General features: G+C 43.9%; 1 protein-coding gene across 1 annotated transcript in view; it reads right to left on the reverse strand.

The window, feature by feature from the left end:
* The window catches only part of adgrv1 (adhesion G protein-coupled receptor V1), a 525,473-nt gene that overhangs the window by 423,232 nt on the left and 87,271 nt on the right, over nt 1–14,970 (reverse strand). The window contains exons 15-18 of the mRNA XM_072281026.1: nt 14,071–14,194; nt 11,313–11,579; nt 9,357–9,483; nt 1,068–1,285 (exon numbers count right to left, since the gene is read on the reverse strand). Of these exons, the coding sequence (XP_072137127.1) occupies nt 1,068–1,285; nt 9,357–9,483; nt 11,313–11,579; nt 14,071–14,194 (736 nt within the window). The remainder of the gene's footprint in view (nt 1–1,067; nt 1,286–9,356; nt 9,484–11,312; nt 11,580–14,070; nt 14,195–14,970) is intronic.

The following is a 14,970-nucleotide window of genomic DNA, read 5'->3' on the forward strand; positions in this document are numbered from 1 at the left end:
GTGAAAGACAGCAGAGATGATGTAAGAGGACAGAGTGTGGAATAGAAGAAGAGGAAAGAGAGGGAATTTTTTTATAAATCGTAAGGAGAAATCAATGTCTATACCATCAGGCTAGAGGCTACCAAACAAAATATGTATTGCTCCTCCACTCTGAGAGGGGTTTCATTGTGGCACAAGAAGAAGCCATGGACCAACATATCAGAACAGGAATAGGAATGTTACCTGGGTTTCATCACTCAAGTTACAGAGAAAGGTTGAACAAGTTGGATCTTTATTCTTTGGAACGTAGAAGGTTGAGGGGGGACTTGATAGAGGTATTTAAAATTATGAGGGGGATAGGCTCTTTCCATTGAGAGTGGGGGAGATTCAAACAAGAGGACATGAGTTGAGAGCTAAAGGGCAAAAGTTTAGGGGTAACATGAGGGGGAACTTCTTTACTCAGAGACTGGTAGCTGTGTGGAACGAGCTTCCAGCAGAAGTGGTTGAGGCAGGTTCAATGTTGTCGTTTAAAGTTAAATTAGACAGCTATATGGACAGGAAAGGAATGGAGGGTTATGGGCTGAGTGCAGGTCGGTGGGACTAGGTGAGAGTAAGAGTTCGGCACGGACTTGAAGGGCCGAGATGGCCTGTTTCCGTGCTGTAATTGTTATATGGTTATATATGGAATAGGAATTAAAATTCCTATTTAAGTACTACTGGGAAGTTCCGCTCTTGGTGGATGGAGCAGAGATGTTCAATAGAGCAGTCCCCACATTTACAACGGGTCTCACCAGTATAGGGGAGGCTGAATGAGGAGCACCGGGTACAATAGGTAAAACCCATCAAATCCGCAGGTGAAGTGTTGCCTCACCTAGAAGAGCTGTTTGGGGCCCTGAATGGAAGTGAACCTGAAGGTGAATGGACAGGTGAGTCATTTCGGCCAGTATAAGTGCAGGTATAAGTGGGAAGGGATGAATAGACAAGGCAATCATGGAGCGAGTGATCCTAATGGAAGACAGAGAGTGGGGGTGAGGTAAAGATGTGTTTGGTGGGACTATTATTCAACATATCTTGCATCGAGCACATACCTGAAGCATTGATCAACCTGAGAACATAAGTTTCACTAAATTCTGGAATTCCATCGGGAAGTGCATGGACTGTTATAGGAGAGCAGAGTTCTCCAGTAGTGAAGAGCACAATACCAGATGTTTTGGAAAACTCCTGCCCAGGTTGCAGTAAAGTATCATTGACAAATAGCTGCCACGAAACAGAGACATTTCCAAATATCCCTCGCTGTCTCAAAATCCTGTCAGTAAGCAAAGGAGTTACAAATCAAGAATAATTTTTCATTTAAAGAAATTCATTTTACCTTTTGTCTAATGCAGGTCTCATCAACAACTAATTTTGGAACAAGATAGATAAAAAAATAATTGTGACATCTTTTCATTTAATAATGATATAAAACTGACACGAAGACAGGAATACAGAGCATACATCAAGTTTCAAGAATTAATGCAGTTTACGGATAAATCACTGAGTTAATGAGACATGTTCATCTGTCTACATAGCAATGTGGGAAGACTTTGTTACCCCAAGAATTCCACTCCTCTCTCTTTCCTATGCCCCACTCCAACCCTTCCCTCTTCTAGTTCCCACTCTGGCCTCTTACCTCTTCTCCTCACCTGCCTATCACCTCTCCTCCTATCGGTGCCGCTTGTTCTTCCTGTTCTTCCGTAGTCTACTCTCCCCTCCTATCAGATTCCTTCTCCTCCAACCCTTTGCCTTTCCAACTCACCTGGCTTCACCCATCACCTTCCACCTTGACCATCTTCCCCTCACCTCACCTTTTTTTATTCTGCCATCTTCCTCTTTTCTTTCCAGTCCTGATGAAGACCCAAAACATCGACTGTTTACAAAATATCAGAGGGCTGCAATCTGCACAAGAGGTCATTTTTCGGTAACAGAGCATAAAGTTTAAAAAGACCTCTGGGGCTTTCGGCTCTGTTCAGTGGGCTGCAGTCAGCGCAGAGCCAATGAAAAGAAGGAAGGTGTAAGTGGAGTGGCCATTGTGTGTGTGGGCCAGTGTTAGAGTGGTAAGGCTTTGGCTTCGGCTCAAGTACAAGCAGAGGTTCTAAGTAAGTTTCTATTAAGTTTTTTTTCTGTAGCCAGGGTGCTGAGAACGGGTATGTTCTTTGTGTGAGATGTGGAAACTCTGGAAAACCTCCAGTCTCCCTGATCTGCAAATCCTTACAGACCATATTAAAGAACTGGATCTGCAGATTGATGAATACGGGAGACTGAGGAAGTGATAGATAGGAACTACAGGGAGGTAGTCACTCCTAAGCTGCTGGATCCAGGTAGCTGGGTGGCTGTCAGGAAAGGGAAAGGATACAGGTACACTTGTGGCCGTTCCCCTCAAAAATAAATATACAGTTTTGGATGCTGTTGGGGGAACCACAGCAACCAGGTCTCTGGCACCAAGTCTGGTGCTGCGGTTCAGAAGGGAATGACAGAGAAGAGGACTTCAGTAGTGATAGTGGATTCCATAATTAGAGGTATAGACACAAGATTCTGTAGTTGTGAAAGAGACACCCGGATGGCATGTTAACTCCCAGTACAAGGGTCAGGGATATCTCCGATTGGGTCCACGTGAGGAGGGTGAGCAGCCAGAAGTCTTGGTACATATTGGCACCAATAACATAGGTAGGAAAAGGGAGGAGGTCCTGAAGAGAAAAGTTAGGTAGTTTGGTAGAATAATGGAATCCAGTGTAGTAATCTCTGGATTACTGCCTGTGCCACGTGCCAGTGAGGGTAAGAATAGAGTTATTTGGCTGATGATTGTATGACTGAGGAACTGGTGCAAGGCTTCAGGTTTCTGGATCATAAGGATCTCTTCTGGAGAAGGTATAACCTGTACAAAACAGACGGATTACAACAGAACCTGAAGGGGTCCAATATCCTTATGGGCAGGTTTCTGAGAGCAGATGGGGACATTGGCGGCGGGGGGGGGGGGGCGTTGGGAACCGGAGTGATAGGACTGAGGCTGGGCAGTTGGTATACAACTAGATGAAGTGTGCAGTGAGACTGTTAGGAAGGAAGTTGCAGTCAGTGGGATGAGTTGCAGTGTAACAGTAGTACAAAATCAAAAACAGTGATAAAAACAGGACTGAAGGGTATTATATTTGAATGCACACAGTATACGGAAAAAGGTAGATGATCGTGTAGCGCGGTTAGAGATTGGTAGGTATGATGTTGTTGGCATCACTGAATCGTGGCTGAAAGAAGATCATTGCTGGGTGCTTAACATCCAAGGATACACACTGTGCTGAAAAGACAGACAAGTGAGGAGAGGGGGTGGGGTGTCCCTGTTGGGAAAAAATAAGATCAGATTCTTAGAAAGAGGCGACATGGGATTGGAATTCGAGAGGGAGAAGCTAAAGTCAGATGCATCAGTGTTACAATGGAGTAAAGGGTATCACAGAAGCATGACAGTGGAGCTAGCCAAAGTTGACTGAAAGGGGACACTAGCAGGGATGACAATAGAGGAGCAATGGCTGGAGTTTCTGGGAGAAATGTGGAAGGTGCAAGATAGACACGTCCCAAAGAAGTAATAGTATTCTAAAGGCAGGGTGATGCAACCGTGGCTGACAAGGCAAGTGATTTATTATCCCTCTCAACCCTATTCTCCTGCCTTCTCCACACAACCTTTGATGCCCTGATTAATCAGGAACCTATCACTCACCTATTTAATTGGATCTAATGACTTGGCCTCCATCGCCTTCTGTAGCAATGAATTCCACAGATTCATCACGCTCTGGTTCAAGAAATTCCTCCACATGTCTGTTCTATTGTATACAACTATCTTTTTTTAATAATACTTTTTATAAGATGTGTACTTTTTAGCCAACTCATGTATTTTTCACACTGACTGGCAGAAAGTGGTATAGCAGCTAATCTAATGGTTTATCACCTTTCTCATTTTTCATTGGCTAAGTATCAGCACATTACTGATGTGATGTCATTGTTTTAATTATGTAGCCTATTAACTAATTCATCGCTATCAAAGAAATTTTCTTTATCTTATCTATAAAAGTGAGAGATTTTTCTGAAGTGCCTTCTTTTGTCACTTTTTTTTGTCAAGGGAGGGGTTGGAGTTGGGGTTTTTGATGTTCTAGTTGTCATTTTCCATGTGGGCAATCTGTTAGCTTTTTATGCAAGGGAGGAGGTTTGCAGGTTTTATTTCTATTCTTTTTTCATGTCAGGGGGAGTTGATGGCTCTTCTTTCAACATTTTCCATGTTTTTTCTGTATATCGTGGCTATCTGGAGAAGACAAATATCAGAGTTGTATTGTACATGGATGTTTTGACAATAAAATAAACCTCTGAACCTTTTATTCTTCTGTATTACACCCCTTAACATTATTTGCTCGCTTAGTATCATTTCTCAGGTCTTTATTTAGTTTGTTTAGTATTTGTATGTTTGTTTGGAATTAAGACTGCTTGCCACTCTTGATTCCTGGAAGAACCCTAAGGATCAAAAAATAAATAGAGATCCAGCAGTTCCAGTGGGATGTTCTTGTATTCTGAGGCTGTCCCCACTGGTCCTAGACTCCCCTGCTGTCGGAAGCATCCTCTCCACATGTACTCTATGTAGCCATTTCAGTATTCAATAAGTTTCAATGAGATCCTTCCTCATTCTTCGAAACTCCACCAAGTAGAGGCCCAGAGCCATCTAATGCTCCTCATATGTTCACCTTTTCATTCCGGAACCATTCTCATGAACCTCCTCTGGATCCTCTGGACCATCTCCAATGCCGGAACATCCCAAAACTGCTCGTAATACCCCAAGTGTGGTCTGATCAATGCCTTTACATCCTTAAACATCATAAAAGTAGAGACTAAAATTCCCAATTTAAACTGTGTCCCAGTACTGTCTATACACAAATCAAAGAACATCAAACTTCAGAGTTTACTTAGATCCCCAGTTCCTGAAAATCATTGTTTCCAAAGGCCCTGCAAACTCCTTTCTATTCTGAATTCAGTAAAGTCTATAGATCCACTGTGATCATGGCCCTCCCCAGTATAAGGAATGGATCAAGGTTGTTACGTACTCCAAGGAACAGAGTGCTGGATCAAATTCTTTCCAGATTTCTGTGCTGAGGAAGGTTTTCAATTCCTTACAAGTTCATGCCTCCTGCCTTAGATTTTCAACAATTGTCCCCACAGCTTTCACAGGTCTGCAATCGAAATCCAAAATTCGTCTGTTGAGAGTGAAACCCCAAAGATCAGGGTTTGCAATCTAGAGAACCAGAACCTAACTCCATTATTATAACATAGAACAGTACAGCCAAATGTCCAACCTACTCTATGATCAATCTATCACTTCCTTCCTACATAGCCCTCCATGTGCCTATCTAAGAGTGTCTTCAATCTTCCTAATGCATCTGTCTCTACCACCACCCTGGGAAGTGTGCTCCACACACCTACCAGTCAGAATGCAAAAACCCTGTCTCTGACACCTCCCTAAACTTTACTCCCAACACCTTAAAGTTATGCCCCTTTTTATTAGTTACAGTATTTCTGAGCTGGGAAAAAGTCTCTGGAAATCCACTTGATCTCTGCCTCTTAGCTCTGTCCTCTTGTGCCTTATCCTACTACTGTACACTTTGTCAACAGAAATATAACACAGCAAGGATGGTTTACATAAAGAGAACACCGAGAAGAGACAGCAAGAACAAGGTAGCAAACTTTGTTTGTTCATGTAAGGTTGCATCACCATCTGGTATAGGAAAAGTTGCAGAATGTTGTAAACTCAGCCAGTTCCATCACGGACACGAGTCTTCCCACCCCACCACCACCCACCCCTCCCCCCCACGCACATCCAGGACACTTTCAAAAGGCGATGCCTTAAAAAGGCAGCATCCATACTTGAGGACCCTTATCACCCTGGGCATGCCCTCTTCTCATTAGTACCATCAGGGAGAAGATACAGAAGCCTGAAGACACACTTTCAACATTCCAGGATCAGCTTCTGAATGGACAATGAACTCATAAACACTACCTCAATTTTTTTTTATTTTCTCTCCGTTTACACTATTTATTTATTATGTATATATTCTAATTGTGATTTAATTGTTTTATTACTATGCATTACAATGTTCTTGTGTGGCACGTGGCCAAGTGGCTAGGGCATTGAATTAGCAATGTGAAGGGCGTTGGACTAGCAATGTGAAGGTCGTGGGTTCGAGCCTCAGCCGAGGCAGCGTGTGTGTCCTTGAGCAAGGCACTCAACCACACAATGCTCCAGTTTACCCAGCTGAGAATGGGTACCGGCAAAAATGCTGGGGTTAACCTGACGATAGCCTGACGTCCTATCCCGGGGGGGGGGGGGGGGGGGGTGCGGGGAGTCTCGTACTTTCAGTCACTTCACGCCACGGAAAGTGGCATAAGCACTGGCCTGATGGGCCACAAGGCTCGTGGCAGACTTTAATTACAATGTTCTGCTGCCATGAAACGACAAATTTCATGATATATTGAATTCAATTGAATTGACTTTATTTCTTACATCCTTCACGTACATGAGGAGTAAAAAACTCCACGTGACGTCTCCGTCTAAATGTGTAATGTGCAATCATAGTAATTTATAATAGTTTATAATAAATAGAACAGTCAATGGAATATAGAGTACACTCAAATCAGCGTGAGTTAATCAGTCAGATGACCCGGTGGAAGAAGCTGTCCCGGAGCCCGTTGGTCCTGGCTTTTAGGCTGCAGTACCATTCCTTGAAGGTAGCAGCTGGAATAGATTGTGGTTGAGGTGACTCGGGTCCCCAATGATCCTACAGGCCCTTTCTACACACCTGTCTTTGTAAATGTCCTGAATCATGGGAAGTTCACAACTACAGATGCGCTGGGCTGTCCGCACCATTCTCTGCAGAGTCCTGCGATTAAGGGAGATACAGTTCCCATACCAGGTAGTGATGTAGCCAGTCAGGATGCTCTCAATTGTGCCTCTGCAGAAAGTTCTTAGGATTTAGGGGCCCACACCAAACTTCTTCAACCATCTGAGGTGAAAGAGGTGCTTTTGTGCCTTTTTCACCACACAGCTGGTGTGTACAGACCATGTGAGGTCCTCAGTGATGTGGATGCTGAGGAACTTAAAGCTGTTTACCCTCTCAGCCCCAGATCCATTGATGTCAGTAGGGGTTAGCCTGTCTACATTCCTCCTGTAATCCACAACCAGCTCCTTTGTTTTTGCGACATTGAGAGAGAAGTTGTTTTCTTGACACCACTGTGTCAGAGAGATGACTTCCTCCCTGTAGGCCACCTCGTTATTGTTTGAGACAAGGCGAATCAATGTAGTGTCATCGGCAAATTTAATTAGCTGATTAGAGCTGTGGGTGGTGATACAGTCATGGGTATACAGGGAGTAAAGGAGGGGATTTAGTACACAGCCCTGAAGGGCTCCTGTATTGAGAGTCAGAGGGTTGGAGGTAAGGGAGCCCACTCTTACCACCTGCCAGTGATCTGCCAGTCCAGGATCCAGTTGGACAAGGTAGGGTCAAGGCCGAGGTCTCTGAGCTTCTTGTCGAGCCTGGATGGAACTATGGTGTTGAATGCTGAACTGTAGTTCAAGAACAGCATTCTAACATAAGCATCCTTCTTCTCCAGGTGTGTAAGGACTTTATGTAGAGCAGTGGCTATTGCGTCGTCTGTCGATCGGTTGTGTTGGTAGGCGAATTGTAGGGGGTCCAGTGTGGGTGGTAGCCAGCTGCAGATGTAGTCTTTGACCAGCCTCTCAAAGCACTTGCTTATTATTGAGGTGAGTGCGACAGGACACCAGTCATTCAGGCTTGTTATCTTGGTCTTTATTGGTACAGGGACAATGGATAATTTGAAGCAGGAGAGCACTCTACACTGGGAGAGAGAGAGATTAAAAATGTCAGTAAACACACCTGCCACTTGTGCTGCGCACACTCTGAGTACTCGCCTTGGGATGCCATCCGGTCCCACAGCCTTGCGACGGTCCACTCGTCGGAAACATCTGTGTACCTCAGCCTCAGAGATGACCAGGTTGCAGGTTGTAGCGGTGGCTTTCCTCGGAGGCTCAGACCGAACCGTAAGAGCGAGCGATGTTGGCAGTACCACAATGTTTGGCTTTGAAGTCTGAGATGGTATGCAGCCCTCACCACGTGCTATTCATTGTGAACCTTGGCTCAATCTTGTCCCTGTATTGTTGTTTTGCAGCCTTGATAACTTCGCACAGATCATAGCTGCTTTTCTCGAGCTCCAGCTGATCACCGGCAATGTAAGCTTGATGTCACGCTGTAAATGCTGCTCGTACGGAACTATGGATCCAGGGTTTCTGGTTTGGAAAGATCCTGACCGACTTCTGGGGGACAACATTGTCGTTGCACTTCCGGATGAAGCCCATGACTCCATCAGTGAACTCGGAGACATCCTCATCATGGAAGACTTTCCAGTCGATGTCATCGAAGCAGTCCTGCAACATGGAGGCCGATTGGTCGGACCAGCAGTGGACAGTTTTAACTATGGCTGCCTTTTGTTTCAGCTTCTGCCTGTACATTGGCAGAAGCAGGATCAAAGAGTGGTCTGATTTTCCAAAAGCTGGGCAGAGGAGAGCTTTGTAAGTGTTACAAAAGGGAGTGTAGCAGTGGTCAAGTGTCTTATCTCCACCAGTGCTCACCTGGATGTGCTGACAAAACTTCGGAGAGATTTTCATCAGTGATGCTCAATTAAAGTCACCGGCGACGATGAAGGCAGCCTCTGGGTGTGCACTCTCCAGCATGTTGGTGGTCTCATATAGTTCCTTGAGAGCCAGGTCAGTACCAGCCTGCAGTGGAATGTACACTGCTGTGATGATAACAGCCGTGAACTCCCTAGGCAGCCAGTGGGTCTGCACAGCAGCACCAGGTACTCCAGGTCTGGGGAACAAAAGGATTTGAGAGCATGCACATTCTGGGGCTTGTACCGATCACTGTTGACCATGAAGCAAACCCTCCTCCTTTACTCTTCCCAGTGAGGTTTTTTGACCTGTCTGCCCAGAATAAGAAGATGGTGTAGTCTGGTATCTCCTCCGTCAGCCAGGTCTCCACCAAGCACAAAAAGTTGCATTCCTTTGTTTCCCACTGATAGGAGATTCCGGCCAGTGATATTAAACCCGATTCTGATTCTGATAAAATTCCTCATGCACTGCCAAGGCATCCCAGTGTTCAAGGACGTGGCATTTACATTATAGACACCTCCCTCCACAAAGTGTGTATCACATTCTTGGACGGATTCCATCTGTTCTTTCATACCCACCAGTTTAACATTTGAAATTAACTTCAAAAAAATAAACAAAACTTAATACTTACGTAACATTGTTGGTTGTTCCCTCAAAGACTGTCTTCTCTGCAGATTCCAAAGAGAAGATTCCATTCGGATCATCATTTGCTTCAATGATGACGGTAGCCCTTTCAGACTCATGAATAACCGTATCACCTGGGACAATTAAATGGAACTCAGAGCTCAACATTGTTTTAGAACAAAAGACATCAGTAGATAAAATTTGAATTTCCCCACAATGAATATGGCATTTTGAAAAAAAACATACTGTACAAAAATAGGTATATCACAGATTTATTCTGTGCACTAAATGTTTCCTTTAAAAAAAGGTAACAATAAAATAAATATTATATACCATTTGTAAACAGACACTTAACAATTCACAATAAAAAGGAAAAAGCAGAAATCATCCCCGGAAATCATAAAACAGACAGGTTGAGGACAGAAATTCTTCTGAAAATCTAATACTCATGTTTTCCCATTGTTGTTCCTCTCCATGCCTTGTGGCGCATCGGGTGGCAACCTTGTCTCTTCTTTAGCATTTGTCTGTTTTTACGAGGCCGAGTTGCTAGCTCGACACTCAACCCAGCACTGATGGACAGAATACGTGGAGCCGGCCAGATTCGAACCCAGGACCACTCGCCTCAAAGTCCAGTGCGGATGCCATTACACTACCAGCCAGCAATATCTCCATTGTACTATTTCAGAAATAAATTCAGCACCCAGCTCTTGAACACTCTCCTGTATCCTGTATCTTCATTAAGTAATGGATCAGTTTACTAATGTCTTCTGACTCCGAAGTGATCCACTTTAAAAAAGTTAATTCTCAGGGTAGTTTTTTTAAATAGATTGACTTACTATTTGCAGTTACCTCTTACTATTAAAACAAAGTATTAAACATGACAATTTTATTCACAATAAAATTGAGGCAATTCAACTCATTTGCACAGTTGGTGTTCTCATCCTGCGTTTCTTACTTTAGGAAAATGATATGGATGTCCTCATGACAAAACTTCCAACAACAGCAAATTACTACTGTCTTGTCTCCCTTTCTCTTCACCATTTATACCTCGGACTTCAACTACTGCACAGAGTCTTGTCATCTTCAGAAGTTTTCGGATGACTCTGGCATAGTTGGATGCATCAGCAAGGGAGATGAGGCTGAGTACGGGGCTACGGTAGGAAACTTTGTCACATGGTGTGAGCAGAATTATCTGCAGCTTAATGTGAAAAAGACTAAGGAGCTGGTGGTAGACCTGAGGAGAGCTAAGGCACCGGTGACCCCTGTTTACATCCAGGGGGTCAGTGTGGACATGGTGGAGGTTTACAATTACCTGGGGATACAAATTGACAATAAATTGGACTGGTCAAGGAACACTGAGGCTGTCTACAAGAAGGGTCAGAGCCGTCTCTATTTCCTGAGGAGACTGAGGTCCTTTAACATCTGCCGGACGATGCTGAGGATGTTCTACGAGTCTGTGGTGGCCAGTGCGATCATGTTTGCTGTTGTGTGCTGGGGCAGCAGGCTGAGGGTAGCAGACACCAACAGAATCAACAAACTCATTCGTAAGGCCAGTGATGTTGTGGGGATGGAACTGGACTCTCTCACGGTGGTGTTTGAAAAGAGGATGCTGTCCAAGTTGCATGCCATCTTGGACAGTGTCTCCCATCCACTACATAATGTACTGGTTGGGCACAGGAGTACATTCAGCCAGAGACTCATTCCACCGAGATGCAACACAGAGCATCATAGGAAGTCATTCCTGCCTGTGGCCATCAAACTTTACAACTCCTCCCTTGGAGGGTCAGACACCCTGAGCCAATAGGCTGGTCCTGGACTTATTTCCTGGCATAATTTACATATTACTATTTAATTATTTATGGTTTATTACTATTTAATTATTTATGGTGCAACTGTAACGAAAACCAATTTCCCCAGGGATCAATAAACTATGACTATGACTAAGAAAAACAAATTATTGTACCTGTAGAATTAAGTAACACAACGTAGAGCATTTCATCTGTTTCAGGAATATCATCTTCATTAATAATCACAGAAATGGTCTTAGCTCTTTCTCCAACTTCAAATACCAGTGTCATATTCTCAGATGGAGAATTAAAATCTCCCTCACGTTGGGAGGCTCCGCCATTTTCAACATTGTAGACAACGACAGTGACGAAGTCTGCAGATCCATTTCTAACAACTGTGAGTTTGCCAACACCTCCTTCTTGGACTCGAATTACACTTGGCTCTACAATAAAGGAAATCAGACAAGGATCAATATTACCAACGTTACAGGCCGAGATAGTGTGGATGTGGAGAGGATGTTTCCGATAGTGGGGGAGTCCAGGAGCTGAGGGCACAGTCTCAGAACAGAGGAACGTCCATTTAGAACAGAGATGAGGAGGAATTTCTTTCGTCAGAGGGTGGTGAATCTGTGGAATTCATTGGCAACTGTAGAGGTAAAGACATTGAGTGCGAGTGCAGGAAATGTGAAGCTTGGCATAACACCTCATATTCCATCTGGTTAGCCTCCAACCTGAGCACCGATGAACTTCCAGCAAATTTTCCATCCTTCCTCCTTCCCTTTTCTTCCATTCCCCACTCTGGCTCCTCTCTTATCTCTTCACTTGCGTAATACCTCCCCCGGTGCCACTCCTCCTTCCCTTTCTCCCATGATCCACTTTCCTCTCCTATCAGATTCTTTGCTTTCCAGCCTTCTGCCTTTTCCAACAATCACCTCCCACTTTCTCGTTTCATCAACCCTCCCCCACCCACCCACCTTCCTTCTCAAGACTCAATTGCTAGCTTGTACTCTTCCCACTCCCCCCACCTTCCTATTCTGGCTTCTTCCCCCTTCTTTTCCATTCCTGAAGAAGGGTCTCAACCCAAAATATCGACTGATTATTCATTTCCATGGATGCTGTCTGACCTGCTGAGTTCCTCCAGCATTTTGTGTGTCTGTTGCTCTGGATTTCCAGCATCTGCAGAATCTCTTGTGACTAGAAGGTTTGTTTGAAGTAAGCAGATATTTGTGGAGGCTAGTTAGGTCAGCACACATAGGAACAAGAGAAAAGAAAGAAGTGATTTAGTTAGGAACTGTAGAAGGAGGCAGAAGTGGAACCTAAACACTGCCACGCACCCTGATCAGTGAGAACGTCGTAATTCAGTCAGAATCAGTTTAATATCAGTGAGAACGCCGTAATTCAGTCAGAATCAGTTTAATATCAGTGAGAACGTCGTAATTCAGTCAGAATCAGTTTAATATCAGTGAGGACGTCGTAATTCAGTCAGAATCAGTTTAATATCAGTGAGGACGTCGTAATTCAGTCAGAATCAGTTTAATATCAGTGAGGACGTCGTAATTCAGTCAGAATCAGTTTAATATCAGTGAGGACGTCGTAATTCAGTCAGAATCAGTTTAATATCAGTGAGGACGTCGTAATTCAGTCAGAATCAGTTTAATATCAGTGAGAACGTCGTAATTCAGTCAGAATCAGTTTAATATCAGTGAGAACGTCGTAATTCAGTCAGAATCAGTTTAATATCAGTGAGAACGTCGTAATTCAGCCAGAATCAGTTTAATATCACTGACATATGTACTGAAATTTGTTGTTATTGTGACAGCAGTGCAGGGCAAGACATAAAAAATACTATAAGTTGCAATAAGAAATTTTATTTTTAAAAATAAATTAAATAAGTAGTGCAAAAAGAGAACAAAAGTAGTTGAGGTAGTATTCATGGGTTCATTGTCCACTCAGATATCTGATGGCAGAGGGGAAGAAGCAGTTCCTGAATCAATAAATGCATATCTTCAGACTCCTGTATCGCTTCTTTGATGGTGACAGTGAGAAAAGGGTATGTGCTGGGCGATGGGGTCCTTCATGATGCTACCTTTTGGAGGCACCGCCTTTTAAAATTATCCTGGATGCTGGGGAGGCTAGTGCCCATGATGGAGTTGGCTGTGCTTACAACTTTCTGCAGCTTTCACATAGATTGTGCATTCTATGTAAATTTATTGATTTGATGTAATTACATGCAAACTATTTGAAAAGAAGGCTTGCCTCCTGTCGGTCTACTGTAATTGTACCCAAAATTAGTGTCAGGGGTCAGAACAATAACACATTCTGCAGCAAAAAAAACTGTTGGAAATCTCAGTGGGTCATGCAGCACGTGTGGATGCAACAAGACAGCTGACGTTTTAGATCGAAACCCTGCACCAAGACTGGGATGACAAGGGTGGGTGAGGAAGACAGCAAGTATCAAAGAGCTGATGAAAGGTTTGGACACGTCAGAGGCTGGTAGGTGATAGGTGGAAAAAGGCAAGGTGAGGAGTGACGGGCAGATGGAGAGCGGTGGGAGAAGCTGAGCAACTGGAGACAGGAGGGGGAGGGGAGTTTAGAGACAGAATTTGGTGAGTAATTGGTGGAAACAACATGGCAGATGAAGCTTGGTGGGTGATATCGAAAGTGGGGAGATAGGAAAGGTGTGGGCAGATGAATCTAGGTGGGCACTCAAGAATGAAGAACATAGAGACAAAGGCCGGAAACCAGTGGTGGAACCAGATGAAAGAAGAGGGATGGTTGGCAAATGGAGACGGATGGCAAAGGAGACAGGAAGGGTTGACCAAGGGAGAAGCACCTAATCCTCTAGTTAACACCGTTCCATCTGTTAGTGACAATAATTGTGTTAAAAAATTGTCAAAATGTTCGTTGAAAAACCATATATGAAGTGAACCAAACCTTCAAAATAGATGGGATCGTCATTTTTATTGATAAGCAATGTTGCATTCAGTAAACTTCCAAGCCTAGCATTTCCAGTGACATTCCAAAGAATGATTGTGAAAGTTTCCATTTCCTCAGGGATCTGAGTAGAGAGGAAAAAGGTAATACATTACCTTTTCGTAGGGAAATACATTAACATTGGATATCATTGTGATACATTTTCTGCAGACCTTAATCATACTAAAGATTATTATTGAAATCGGAATCGGAATTGGTTCATAATCACGTGTTGAGATGGAGAGAAAATCTTGCCTTGCCTACGGTTTATACAGATCAAATCATCACACAGTGCATTGAGGTAGAAGAGAAACAGCAGGCAGAATAAAGCTTAACAGCTACAGAGAAAATGCAGTGCCTAAGGTGCAAGGTCGTAACAAGAGAGATTGAGAGGTCAACAGTCTATCTTAACATACTAGGAATCATCATCATTATGTGCTGTGTCATCTGACGTGGACGATCATAGTTCGCCATTGCCTTCTTCTGGGCAGTGTCTTTACAAGATGGGTGACCCCAGCCATAATCAATACTCTTCAGAGATTGTCTGCCTGGCGTCAGTGGTTACATAACCAGGACTTGTGATATGTACCAGCTGCTCATATGACCATCCACTACCTGCTGCCATGGCTTCAAGTGACCCTGATCAGGGGGCTAAGCAGGTGCTACACCTTGCCCAAGGATGAACTGCAGGCTTGCAGAGGAAAGGAGCACCTTACACCTCCTTCCTTTGGTAGAGACACATCTTCACCCTGCCACCCAATACTGGGAATAGTTTGGTCTTATAAGGATACAATGTGTAGCACCACAGAGTCGTAGTAGTTAGTGCTATGCTATCACAGCTTGGGGCATTGGAGTTCAGAG

This window comes from Mobula birostris, chromosome 17 (assembly GCF_030028105.1).
Source record: "Mobula birostris isolate sMobBir1 chromosome 17, sMobBir1.hap1, whole genome shotgun sequence".
Taxonomy (NCBI): Eukaryota; Metazoa; Chordata; class Chondrichthyes; order Myliobatiformes; family Myliobatidae; genus Mobula; species Mobula birostris.